The sequence below is a fragment of the Phanerochaete carnosa genome (genome assembly GCF_000300595.1).
Source record: "Phanerochaete carnosa HHB-10118-sp unplaced genomic scaffold PHACAscaffold_2, whole genome shotgun sequence".
Taxonomy (NCBI): domain Eukaryota; kingdom Fungi; phylum Basidiomycota; class Agaricomycetes; order Polyporales; family Phanerochaetaceae; genus Phanerochaete; species Phanerochaete carnosa.
In genome coordinates this window covers 3,036,363-3,048,899 of record NW_006767629.1, presented here as the reverse complement: position 1 = coordinate 3,048,899, position 12,537 = coordinate 3,036,363, and the positions used below count along the sequence as shown (strand labels likewise).

The 12,537-nt window shown below is 54.1% G+C and overlaps 6 protein-coding genes across 6 annotated transcripts; 3 read left to right on the top strand and 3 right to left on the bottom strand.

The window, feature by feature from the left end:
- Positions 1–285: 285 nt before the first annotated feature.
- Positions 286–741, bottom strand: PHACADRAFT_49910 (uncharacterized protein; the record flags this gene model as incomplete). The annotated part of the gene is made up of 1 exon (XM_007391268.1): positions 286–741. A coding segment is annotated over one exon (456 nt), but the record flags the coding sequence as incomplete, so codon positions are not given.
- Positions 742–926: 185 nt separating this feature from the next.
- Positions 927–1,957, bottom strand: PHACADRAFT_250387 (uncharacterized protein). Its single transcript, XM_007392208.1, has 6 exons — positions 1,815–1,957; positions 1,565–1,744; positions 1,409–1,515; positions 1,270–1,357; positions 1,089–1,219; positions 927–1,034 (listed from the first exon to the last, which is right to left on the bottom strand). Exons 1-6 carry the CDS (start codon positions 1,896–1,898, stop codon positions 1,013–1,015), a joined length of 612 nt encoding a protein of 203 aa, XP_007392270.1. The 5' UTR covers positions 1,899–1,957; the 3' UTR covers positions 927–1,012.
- Positions 1,958–2,098: 141 nt separating this feature from the next.
- Positions 2,099–3,963, top strand: PHACADRAFT_250386 (uncharacterized protein). Its single transcript, XM_007392207.1, has 7 exons — positions 2,099–2,330; positions 2,385–2,476; positions 2,524–2,611; positions 2,661–2,732; positions 2,789–2,879; positions 2,931–3,117; positions 3,167–3,963. The coding sequence occupies exons 1-7, from the start codon at positions 2,148–2,150 to the stop codon at positions 3,879–3,881; spliced, it is 1,428 nt and encodes a 475-aa protein (XP_007392269.1). The 5' UTR covers positions 2,099–2,147; the 3' UTR covers positions 3,882–3,963.
- Positions 3,964–3,995: 32 nt separating this feature from the next.
- On the bottom strand, positions 3,996–6,889 carry PHACADRAFT_250385 (uncharacterized protein). Its single transcript, XM_007392206.1, has 12 exons — positions 6,628–6,889; positions 6,482–6,575; positions 6,252–6,432; positions 6,084–6,182; positions 5,914–6,034; positions 5,319–5,851; positions 5,086–5,235; positions 4,861–5,022; positions 4,565–4,804; positions 4,388–4,498; positions 4,245–4,329; positions 3,996–4,191 (listed from the first exon to the last, which is right to left on the bottom strand). Exons 1-12 carry the CDS (start codon positions 6,833–6,835, stop codon positions 4,019–4,021), a joined length of 2,157 nt encoding a protein of 718 aa, XP_007392268.1. The 5' UTR covers positions 6,836–6,889; the 3' UTR covers positions 3,996–4,018.
- A 618-nt stretch (positions 6,890–7,507) lies between these two features.
- PHACADRAFT_250381 (uncharacterized protein) lies at positions 7,508–9,198 on the top strand. The gene is made up of 2 exons (XM_007392205.1): positions 7,508–8,430; positions 8,495–9,198. Exons 1-2 carry the CDS (start codon positions 7,582–7,584, stop codon positions 8,726–8,728), a joined length of 1,083 nt encoding a protein of 360 aa, XP_007392267.1. The 5' UTR covers positions 7,508–7,581; the 3' UTR covers positions 8,729–9,198.
- Positions 9,199–9,825: 627 nt separating this feature from the next.
- On the top strand, positions 9,826–12,364 carry PHACADRAFT_181681 (uncharacterized protein). The gene is made up of 10 exons (XM_007392204.1): positions 9,826–10,456; positions 10,509–10,735; positions 10,791–10,885; positions 10,939–11,159; positions 11,227–11,283; positions 11,339–11,348; positions 11,404–11,561; positions 11,611–11,743; positions 11,813–11,901; positions 11,953–12,364. Exons 1-10 carry the CDS (start codon positions 9,879–9,881, stop codon positions 12,182–12,184), a joined length of 1,800 nt encoding a protein of 599 aa, XP_007392266.1. The 5' UTR covers positions 9,826–9,878; the 3' UTR covers positions 12,185–12,364.
- Positions 12,365–12,537: the final 173 nt, after the last annotated feature.

The window sequence follows — 12,537 nt, the reverse complement described above, 5'->3', positions numbered from 1 at the left end:
CTCTACAAGCTGCCCGGATGGCAAAACTCCAGGGCCTGCTACGCAATGTCACTCGGTGGCAGCCCCTCATGCACGCCCACGCTAAGCAGGATGGCCAGGCGTCCAGACGAAGCCGGACTGCACGGACTGCCCGCGCGTTGCGACCGTAACGTGTGCCCTCCACAACTCCAAACCACATATGCAGTAGAGCCAGTTTGCACCTGGTTGCAACGCTCAGTTGTGGACGCAGTATGCAACAAAGAGAACATACTCTGAATGATTATGGTTTTACCCCTTCACGCTCATAGAGATAGCCGACATCTTCTCTGGCGAGTCTCTCAAGTAGAACAACTTCGCCCTACGCATCTTGCGTCCTGACCTCCCTCCACCTGTGCTACTACCCGCCTTCGAAAGAATCTTGATCTCCTTTACGTGCGGTGACGCTACGAAGAATTGCATTTCCACTCCAGTGCGGTTGATGACGTTCCGGAGTACGAACGACGTGTCGAGCCCGCGCCGGCGGACGCTGAGGAGGACACCAGAGAAGATGCCCGGCGCGTGATTAAGGGAGACCGTAAGCACTGAACCGGGCTGAATTCGTTCGGGATGCCTCTTGGCGAAGAGCGTGTCAAGGAGCTTTTGCTTCTCTGGAGGAAGAGTGGTTTGCTTGAGGAAGGGTATGAGACCCTTGCCCTGCAACAGGGCCGGTGAGGGTGGCGGTGGTGGATTGGATGGTATTATGGCCGCTTTGGAAAATGGATACGCAGCCGTTGTTAACGATCTAGCCCATCTTCGTAGAGGATTGAGAGCCATAGCGAGTGGTCGGAATGAAAGGCGGTTGAAAGCGCTAAGTACGCTTCCCTCTCTAGATGCGGGCGTTTATTGACGTTTATTACTAACATCAGGCCACAGAATCTCAAAAATGAGATTAATAACAGCAAAATAAAGGCAGCTTGTTGGTGCAACTAGGGAGTACAGCAAAAAAAAGTATATAGTATGGCAAAGCCGAAGAAGATATGTCCACGCAGAAGGTTTAGAATCCGCGTCCGCGTCCCCTGCACAAAAGTCGGTGAGATACACGACAAACATACATGTGAGCTTAAGCTTACCTTCCACGCCCGCGAGCGTAAGGGTTGAATCCGTACGATCCACCGCGATGGCCACCTCGATAGCCACCTCGATATCCGCCACGGCCTCGGCCGCGGTTGAAGCCATGAATGTTAGTACGTTTTGAAGTGACCTATAAATGGTCAGACTCATGCAAGTGTCCTTTAATGTAACAGGACGTGCCTTGATGAGACGACCACGGAAGAGTGAGTTGTCCATGGCTAGTGCTGTGTCGATGGACTCAGGTTCAGCGAATTCCACATACGCGAAGCTACACATTCTTCAGATTCTTCTCGCATGCGATTTCGCTGTCCAGACGCACCCTTTTGGATGGCCTGTGAACTTATCACACAGGATAGTTACTCGATTGATGGTACCGCATGCCTGGAAGTGCTGCTGAATCTCCTCAGGCGTAGAGGCATAGTCAACCTATGCATCGTTGTTAGATAGAAGAAAAGCACAAGAAACCTTGATGCACATTTCCTATGAATATACTGCGTTGATCAGCTTGCGCCCTTTCATCCTCAGTCTCCATAGGCACTGAGGCATCACTGGCACCGCCTTCATGCTCTTGATTTTCGGCGGCAGCTTGAAGTTCTCGAAGCTTGTTTGCCTCCCTCTCCATCTCCTCCACACGCTGTTTCATGAGGAGGATCTCCTATAGAATGCAGGGCAAAAGCCGCTTCGCCAGTGAGATCATCTGGCTACCTGTAGGATAGGATGCATACCTTGGACTCCTCCTCCTCCACGTCATCTATGCCGGCTGTCTCTTCAACTGACGCAGTAGCAATAGTATTGGCATCGTCAGCCATAGTTAAGTGCTAAACCGGAGAGGAAGCTGCCTATAGACGAATGGGAAAGCCAGGTAAATGTTGGTTCGGGTCGACTCTTGCCGCCGCAAAGGTGCGGCACAAATTTCGTCACGTGCAGGCATATTATTGACGCCCGCGGCGCGTTTGCCGAATTCGGGAGAGCGCGCACCAGCGACATCATCTCTAGCGACCGAGGCTGGCATTTGTGCCCATCTTTCGTTTTCTCCCTCGTCCTCACTGCCCGCAACGATGCCAAGGGCTCGTTCTCTTCGCTCTCTAGCCATCAACCCGCGTCCGTCGGTATCCTCCGGTCCACCGTCGCCCACTTTCACAGAGACTACAAATGCGTCTGCCATGAATTTCGGTCCCAATGGACCCGATAAGATTGTCACCAGAGGTGATCTCAAAGCGAGCGTACACGCATACGGAGAGGTATTTGGCCGCCTCGATGCTGCTGCTTTGGGGGTAACTGACTTGCATCCGCAGCTACTGAGCAAGAGCGCCGCTTATCGGCAAGCACTCCTGGCTATGTCAAGAGCTACCGCGCAGTTTGCGGATGCTATGGAGGCCTGTGCAGGGTATGTCCAAGTGCTAAGTGGGCATACCTGTGATTGACCCGAAGCAGTCTGAAAGGCCCTACCTACGAGGCTGGTACACGTCTTCAAGCCGCATCCGGGTTGCATCACCTCATGAGCAATCACTGGCATGTACTGGTGATTCGGACATGGTTCCATATTGTATGTGTGCTCATACAGCGTTCAGGCGGATACACTCGACAAGCAATACGAGAAACCACTGCGTCAGCATTTAGAAACCTACCGTTCCATCGTTACAGTCTGTCGCGCTTTGCTATATATGCACCTTCAGTGTTAACGCTGGCATGACTGCAGGAACGCTCCAATGCTTACGAGAAGGCTCTTCGAGAAAAGAGTCGTGTTATCCGACAGATAGAGAGGGAGAATATGCAGAGGAAGGGCCGGAGTGAGTTACGGAGAATATCCGTTATAGGTCGGAGCTGATAACTCTTACAAGACTTGCAGACGTTCCGAGAGGCTCTGGCTATACTTCAGCGACAAGTCGACGACCTCGACGACCTCAGAGCGCAGCACTATCAAGAAATCGCGGAGCATGAGGAGCAAGTTTGGGATACCGTTCAAGGCAAAACCTGCCTCGTTTTGAGGTCCACGCTCGATGTTTTTGACAGACTAACCTCCAAAGCGTACGCAGTGTGCTCAACTTTGATTGTGTCTTGCTTATGATCACCGCAGGTCTGACCCGATCATCGAGCCTATGCTGCAAGCAGTTCCAGATCCATTCGATTCGTACGGCCCCCCGCCTGACGAAGATAAAATTTTCTCAATTCTTCCACCCTTGTCTGTCATGGCAAACACACCATCTGCCACTCCGAGTCCTCTCACATCGACTCCCGACCTTGAGGGCAGTAGTGATGGCAAGAGCTCCTGGACCAACGCGGGCGGCTTCTTTCCAGAAACCGCTGCAGCATGGACTCATGTTCCTTCGACGCCTCCAATGTCACCAAGTTCATCAGCGGCCACTGTCTCACCTTCTGTTTCACCACCCGCCGTCAGCCGGCGACACTCCGTTCCGTTTACATCCTCTCTGCCTGCGCACTCCCACCGCAAGTCGGAGTCGAAGCTGCGAAGTGTCCTCGCGGTCATCGATGAGAGTCGCTCGCAACACCTTAACGGAGAAAGCGGGGATGCTACTCCAGTCGTCAGAAGCACCACCGAAGCCATAACAGTTGAGGCACGTGTGAACGGTGCGAATGATCGTCATGATCCAGAATCATCCTGGGGGCCGACGCGACAGTCCGATCCACCAGACCTACGGGATGACGTTACGCCCAGAGGTTCTGTACGCATTCCGTCGTCATCTCCGTCACCTCCAGCCCCGGACGCTCCCTTCCAAGACCGAGTGCTACTCAGCCCACGATCTGACCTGACAGCTTCACCCTCCTTGTGAGCCTGACCTTCTTGGACAATCTGTATGCTTTCTTTGTAGGGTCGTCTCAAATCTCACGACCACCACTTCCGGCCGATATGTATCCCGAGACCTTCAGATTTCCACTACGATTAAGCTGTATCTCTGCTTTGTGTATATTATGCATCTACGACAAGAGCCTGAGTTATGCCATACTGCCGCAAGACATCCTCCGACTCCACTGGTGCAGGGCTCTTGAACAACAAGTCAGTGCCTGCGCCAGTTTTGGGGAAGGCGATCACGTCTCGGATTGACTCTGTTTTGCATAAGATCGCCATGAGGCGGTCGAAACCTGCAATGATGTTTAGGTGTACAACAAAACTCGGAAGAACGATCCGAACACACCTAACGCAATGCCGCCGTGAGGCGGAGCCCCACAGCGCAGCGCATGTAGGAGATGGCTGAAAGACGCCTTCTCATCCTCGCTCAGCTGTGTAGACCGTAATTAATCGAGCGTTCGCTGGGCGGTTGTGTCACTGTTGACTAACCTGGAGGATCTTCCCAAAAATGTGTTCTTGCATCTTTGCGTCATGCACGCGAACGGAACCCCCTCCAATTTCGACGCCATTCAGAACGAGGTCGTAATGCTGGCCACGCACCTGCAGAAGAGAATAATCAGTCTGTGCACCAAGGCAATGTGGTGCAGCACGACGGCCGAAACGTACCTCGGCAATCCGACCATCATACATTTTCTCGATGTCTTCCCACATTGGTGCCGTAAATGGATGATGTGAGCTGCTCCAGCGTCCGTGCGCAAGGAACTCTTTGTCAGGGTCGGCTCGCGTGAATAGGGGGAATTCCGTGACCCAGAGAAAATGCGGCGCCGCAGGCAAGACCAATTCACCGGCGGCTTGTGCCAGAGTGGCGAGCAGCAAACGAAGACGGCCGAGTGCTGTCGAGCCGCCCTATATGCGAGCGTCCGGTCAGTGAATATACGGCGTTGGAGTATTAGCAAAATTACCTCTGCCGTGCGAGGCCGCTTTGCGAGCCAGGCTGTGTCACCGGGATTCAGCTCCAGTGCATCCCTTACGGTGCTGGGTGTGCCGAGAATGCCGAATGATCCATCTCTGCTCGCGGTGTTGAGCGTTCCATCAGACAGTACGCGTACCATATAGGCGCCATCCTGCGGGAGCGCATAGGGCGCTGTTGAGACAACACTCTTGCCACGAGAAAGACCAAAACTCACACTCATCGCGGCTTCATATAACCCTACCTTCTCCGCGGCGCTCTTGAACTGCGTGTCCGTAGAACGTATGACCAGTGTCTCTAAAATCTGATCCTCGTTGGCTAACGCGTCTCTTACCGGCTGAGGGAACCGGTCGGTGACAAGCTGAAGCTATAGGCGTGTGAGAGTGACTTAAATCAGCGACAGACCCTGAGAAGTATACGCCAGGTTACGACACAAAGGTTAAAGCGCACCTCAAGGCTAAAGCGCGTATCCGGCTTGTCGCTGCCAAAGCGGCCCATAGCTTCCTCATACGTCATTACTGTAAATGACGAGGGCAGCTCAATCCCCTCCACCGCTGACCAGACTTTGCGAATCAGATGTTCGATGGTCTCCCTTACTTCTTTACCACCAATGCGCCATGAGTCGCTATCCTTTTGACCGTAATTATTGTTGGAGGGGTAGTCTCCCCAGGAGACCCAAGCCATTTCCAAGTCTATCTGGGTGAATTCGGGCTGCCTATCCTTGCGCCCATCCTCATCGCGGAAGCACCTGGCTATTTGGTAGTAGCGATCGACGGCGCCAGAAGCGATCAGCAGCTGCTTGGGCTGCTGTGGCGACTGTGGGAGCGCGTAGAAGAGGGGCTGTGTGAACGACTCGCGCCGTGTTGCGCCGATAGAAGACTTGACGGATGGAGTAGAGGTGGCCGTTCGAGTCGGGACTAGGAACTCGCGTGCACCCTCGGGTGTGGACTTAAGTAGGACAGGCGTCTCGACTTCGACGAAACCTGTGATGTAAGTCTCAGAGCGGTTCGGCAAAATCATGCGTAAGCGACAAAAGCGCACGAACCGTGGTCGTGTAGCGTAGTTCGGATGAGGTGCGCGACTTGGCTTCTTTTTCGGAGGTTGCCTGATATAACGGACCGCCGCAGGTCGAGGTAACGATATCGAAGCCTAAACTCTTCGGCAGGCTTGCCGGAGTCAAGCAGACATCACAGAGATACATAGTAGTCCACGTACCAAATTGTACTCATCGGAAGGTACGAACGGAAGGGGCTGTTCCGCGGGATTGAGTAATGTACAGGAGGTTACTGTCACTTCGATGTCACCTCCGGGTAGCTATTGGGGTATGAGAGCGCTTGAGTCTATCTCCAGCCATCTCCGATTTGCGGTGGGAGAATATCTTACAGCCCGCTTTTGCTTTGGGGGTCTTTCTGAGACGACACCCTCGATAATAACCGTCGACTCCACAGGGATACTCCGCATAAGCTCGAGGGTCTCCCCTCCACCAACCGCCGAAGACACTGCTAATTGAATGGTGCCATGAGGGTCCTTCAGAGGGTAGAAGTAGAGGGCCTTGCCCACCTTCCTTATAACCTTCAGTTAGGGAGCGTGGATTAAACTAATCGCCAACTTACCGGCCTGGAAGAAGCCAGCCTGTGAGCGTGACGCTGGAGCCAGCATCCTTGACTGACAGCGAGCCGCAATGATGCGACCTCCGCGGAAAAGGTGCTGCAAAGGCCCATCAATTAGGTATTAATGCCAATTCGGCACTCGGACTGACCGTTGTGCGATTTGAGGGACTGTGACTTCTCTATAACGCGCTTGTCGCCGCTCCGCTCAATGTCGGGCGGCGTAGACTGAAGGCAGGCTGCGGACGTGCCAAATGTACGCGAGAGTTGTCGTCGAGGCTTGGACGATCGGCTGGGCAGAGAGCTGCCAATAGTGGCTCCGATCACGCGCGTTGTCAGTGCGCGCGACGGTCTGCACATATGCAATCGAACGGGGTTATGAGCTCGGAACAGCGGGTAGTGAGCAGGACGGTGCGCTGCTCGTCGTGGTCGAGACGCAAGTCGTGCAGGCCGTTCGGGCGCGCAAAGTATGCCATCAGGGAAACCCTAACCCAGACACTACGTCGCCGTTGAGCAAACCCGAACCCGAGCTAGAATATGTCTTCGTCCTGACCCTGAACGTGGATAGCTGCCGCCCTTTGCCATAGCGTCTTGAGATACGTAGAGCATCGATTAGGGTGCACGTTTTGATCCAGATCCGACGTCGTGCTTGGGCGGGATATGTTTGCAGCGTCAGCTGTGAACGTTGTGAACCCTATATCGCCCTGGCGGAAACTGGAGGGTTGTTGAGTCCCTCTGAATCACCCCCACATCCCGTTGATTCACCAGACCCCGCTTCTATGAACTAAGAAGGCTGTGCAGAGCCACGTCCCTTGCGCGTTCTGACGGCGGCACGGCTCCTTTCCCACTCACATTCATCTCCTGCCGCGCGGTCTTTCTGAGGACATTCCTCTCGACAGCCGTACCAGCTTCCCGTTTCCTGTGTCCGACTTCACGCGCCTGCCGTCCGCCAAAACGCCCTCTGTTCCGTATGAATCTTAAGGCGTCCTCGCTTTTTCAACCGCTATAAATCATCCTTCCCTGGCAACGACAGTTCTGCAATCTTTCTGCCCAGGCCCTCCGTCCTTACGACAGCGCCTACGGTGATTGTCCACATCGCTCAAGTCATGTCCCTCGTCAGCCTCCCCGCAGAGCTCTTGGAGGCCATATTCGAACCTCTCAGCACATCGACTCTCGTATCCCTCGCGCGTACAAGTGCCGACTTGTACGCTAGTGCAAGCCGTCTACTATACAGTCGCGTCTCCGTTTCGACCTACGCCCACAATCTGTCCGCCGTGCGTACACTCGCGACACGGCCTCATCTATTGCCCCTCGTCCGTTCCTTCTCCATCAGTCTCGTTGAAGGACAGGACGAGGTCGACGAAACATACTTCGCCATGCTATATCAGGCCATACGCGGCATGGAGAATCTCACCGATTTAGAGATTCACATCGACGCCAGCTTGAGCTGGGTTCTCTTCGATAAAGCTCGTTCCCCTGACCTCACGCACTATCCCAACTTGGCGAACTTCTCCTGTTCCTTCCCCCTGGATGTGAACGTCGCACGCTTTCTCGAAGGGACGCCGTCCCTGCATTCATTGCAGGTAGCGGCCTCACCTGACTTCGTTATTCTCGCCAAAACCGCTATACCCTTCTTGTCCACGTACACGGGACCAGCGTGTCTGCTTCCGCAGTTGTTGGGTTCGCGTCCCCTCACCACCCTATTTCTCTCAGGCGACCTCGCACCCGAGGACGTTGAGTCACTCGCTTGGACACCAAACGTCCCGAAAGTCCCAGGATCGCCCGAGCCAGAGCATGGAACTACGAGGGCGGCCGAGATGTCCAGGATCGAGACGCTCAGCGCAATCACGAGCGCACCGCCAGTCGCAGTCATCGCAGCGCTTACAAAGGCGTGTCCAAACCTTACGAGCCTGAGGGTGATAACAACCTGCGCCTTCTGGGAAACGCCAGACACTGTGAGTTCTCCCCTGCTCGTCCTCCGCAGATCGTCCGTTCTGACTGGCGACTTTCCTATAACAGACCTTTTACGGCCAGATCGCGAACGCTCTGGCGTCTCTTCGTTCGCTCGGCGCATTCGAGCTCGGCGGCATGCAATGGGAGTTCCGTCCCAAGTCTGTCGCCCCGGCAGACATGTGTCATGAGAAGGAATGGCTTTCCCCGCCTGTTTCTCCCCGCTCGGCCGACACAGACGGGGCGGCTGCTTACGATAGCGACTACGACTTTGAAAACGCCTTCATGGAATGGGGTTATTAATTGCCTCGCTCCACGGCTGGCCTCGTGCCGAGGTCAGATGCGGTCTGATTTCCGCCTTTTCTGCATCCATCTCTTGCTCGTCTCAGGGTTTCATGCGTTTCACTTTTTCTCGGGCTTCTGGGGTTTTCTAGTTGGGGCTCTGGGGGGTTTTCTGGTCGGGCTCTGGGTTGCGCACTGGACGGACGTTTTCCTGCGCATGGTCACACTTCGTATTCTGCCAAACATCTAATCTTATACCCTCCTGCGTAGGATATCATACCAAGCTTTGCTATTGTACGCCTACTCACTCATATGCTTCTGCGAGTCTATTGTAGTCTAGTAGCCTGCCTGTGTGTATTTTTATCGAAAAGGCGTATACAGTAGCTTACTTTGCTTGGTGGCTATATCTTCTGCCCTTGGCGTAGCTAGTGTACAGTTGTAATTCTCTTGTACCGCCTACCCTTAAATTGTATATTCTCAAACCCGCTTTTGCTTCGCCTGCGCGTGCACACAAGCGTAGAACACGACCAGCAACAGACACGTCTGCGTCCTGATCGGCGTATCCAGGAAGGAATGACGGATTTCCCATTGAGTGCTGCCGTCTGCTCTCGACCCTTGCCGGATACATCTGAGCTCTCTTGGCTGCGGAGTGGATTGACAACCCTTCAAAATTTGCACGCGTGACTCTGCCGATAGCGAAAAGTGCCGTTGCGTAGATCCACACGGTCGTGCCTTCATTTGGGAGGCAGCGGCAGTTCTCCCATGGGAAATCGCCAGCCTGAGTCACGTTCGACACCAAATAGTAGGTGACATCGCATCGATTGCACGCGTAGTGGCCAGGGTGGTAACGAGCACAGCGAGGGAGTGGAGCCGCGGTCGGCGAGGAGTACAGTGGTACCCTCACCCAGAGTGCGCATGTCCAAGCTGGCGTACCGGTACCACGAATCCTCATCTCGGAGTTTATTCGCTCCCTCCGCCCGTAAGGAGAACTCCACGATGGGGGATCGTCGTGAAGGACACTGAACGTCGCCGGTGTAAAACTGCAGCATTGAGTTCTTTTTGCCTAGGGAGGAGTTTGTTTGGCTGTATGACGGCAGCAGCATGGGGGACTGCCACTGTCTGCTAGTGCGTGGCTTGGGAGGGCCGCCAAGCCAGGGCGTAGTATGCGCTTATGCGCGGCTCATTACGAAATCGAGCTAGCGAGCGCGCCAGAGGGCTGGAAGACGATGGCTGGCAGGTGAGGGTCGTGTGCCTGCTGTCGTCTTTCCCAACGCTCGCCACCAGCAGCCGCCGTTCCCTGCAGAGTCCCGAGCATCCCCGCACCGCGCAGCAGGCCAGGACGTCGATGCCGGGTCACGAATTACAGTCGCCCAATGCCGGGTGGACAGTTACGCCGTCGGCAAGCCCTGCCTGCCGAGATTCGGCACAGGCTCATGCCGAACTCGCAGAGGAAGATCGTGGACCAACGAACGTTACTGAAACGGCCGTCGGCGGCAGCACGCCCCAGCAGTCTGCGCAGAATCCAATGAGTCTGGGAAAGCGTGCCGAAAGCTATGCCTTCCAGGCCGACGTCGGCACCCCTCATGGATGTACGTCCTCCTTCTCCCCGCCGCGGCGATCACCCCCAAGTAACCGTGCCGCCTATGCAGTCTTTGCCCAGGAAATTGCAGCAGAACGACGGCACTACATCGTCGTCGTGATCAAGCCCATCGTCTTCACCTTGGTGTTGATGTGGATCTCGCTCCCTGTGTGAGTTTTTTTAAGCGCCCAAACGGCTCAGCCGTTGATATATCTTTCGCAGCTTCTGGGGAGCACTCTCGGGTTCGCCGCAGCTTACAACCAACCTCGAAGCCTGGTTCATAAACAGAGACGGCGCACGGATTGGAAACACGCTGTGGGAGTCGTTTGGGAACACGTCTACCCCAGGTCAACACCTCAGCTGGTCGCTCATTGACCCCGTTGCAGCCGGAGACGATGAAGACATTGCCAACGCTATTATCGAAAACGAAGCATGGATTGCTGTCGTCAGTAAGTGCTTCAGGATCTACTGCCTCCGCTTCGAGAAGCCCACTGTTTATTTTAGTCGAAGCCAATGCAACAGCCAATCTGAGTCTCGCTCGAGCAAACGGAGATCCCAGCTACGATCCGAGCAAGGCTATCACCGTCTATTATGCCCAAGTTTGTCTTCTCCGTTGTACTCAATCTCAGATTTATGTCTAAATTCGGAACAGGCGCGTCAGGAAACTGCGGTTGGGAACTATGTCCTGCCGATCACAACGCAGATCCTTACCGCTAGCGTGACGGCGTATGCGACCGCCGCTGCCCAACGTTACTTTGCTGAAATCACACCGGGCACCACAGTCAATCAGACCGCTGTGCAACTTTTGTCTCAGGCACCACAGACTATCAGCCCGGCCATTTCCTGGACCGTGGTCAATCTTCGGCCCTATACGTGAGCTTCTCCACCACCTCCAGCAGATACATTGGACCCTTATCTGATGCAATTTAAACGCACGCAGGACGCCAACAGCACAGGCTGTCACGCTCGTCGGCAACATATTCTTGACGATCTTCACGTACGTGTCACACGTGTTCCGCGTGCCGTGCTGCTTCTGAATGAGCTTTACACAGGTTCATCATGGTACGGTCCGAACCACCGCGACGAGCGTGCGACCCTGCTGACGTTCATCTCGCAGACCATGGCTCATGCTGCCGCCCGCGCCATCATCGCACCACGCCTTCGGCTGTCGTCATACTTCTTCCTGCGATTGGCTGTGCCATTTGCGGCGTACCTGCCACTAAGTTTCAGCTACACGCTCGTCAGCCTTGCGTTCGGGCTTCCGTTCGACGGAAAGTGAGCCTTTTCCATTCAGCCACAGATGCATCTATTAAGATGATTCTAGGTATTCTCTTGCCAGCGGTTTCTTACTCGCCTTTATATTCAATTATCTCGGCATGCTCGCCCTTGGACTGTCGCTAGAGTCCATGATTACCCTGCTCACGCCCAAATATATACCCTATTTCCTCTTCATATTGGTATGTCTGTTCTATTTTTTATTTTTATTTTTTAATCAAGAGTGGACGCTTTACTTAACATTTGCTAAGATCATATACAACGTCTCGCCGACTCTGCTTCCCCCAGAGCTGCTGAGTCCGTTCTTCTCGTATGGAAAAGGCTTTCCCATATGGAATTTGTGAGAGCGTCTCTCTCTGAGCTTAACCGGCAGCGACTTAGAAGCTTCCAGGTCACAATCTATGCGCACAATCCTTTTCGACACAACCCCAAACCTCGGGCGGAGTGCGGGTGTCATCGTGGGATGGATAGGACTCTCTTGCGTTACGACACTGCTCCTCACGTGGTGCATGCGCAAGCGCGAACTAGCCGCGCTCTTGGCATATGACACGACGTCGTCTCCACTCGTTCGGGCATCACATGATAGCGTCGAAGAGCTGGTTGAGGACGAAAAGAAAGTTTAGCGTCGCCTAGAGTAAACCGGGAACTAGTCTCTACAGAACACTGCCAACATATCCTTGATTGTGCTCACGAACGTTCATTATATTTGCAACACTTCGCTTTCCGTTTTTAAATCCGCATTCTATCCAATGTATTGTATTCCCTGTCGAATTAGATACCTGTATTTATTTTTCGAGAGTGCTGGTGCCGTTGTCTATGACGTCCACTATTTAGACCCACGAAAAGCGCATCAGCGCCACAAGGATGATGACTAATCGCATTACGCATGACCTGTACAAACTTCCGGTACCCTGGAAGCTAATTGCGCATCGAGCCTTGGCTTAAAATGAATATAGACACAATAACATAGCACGCT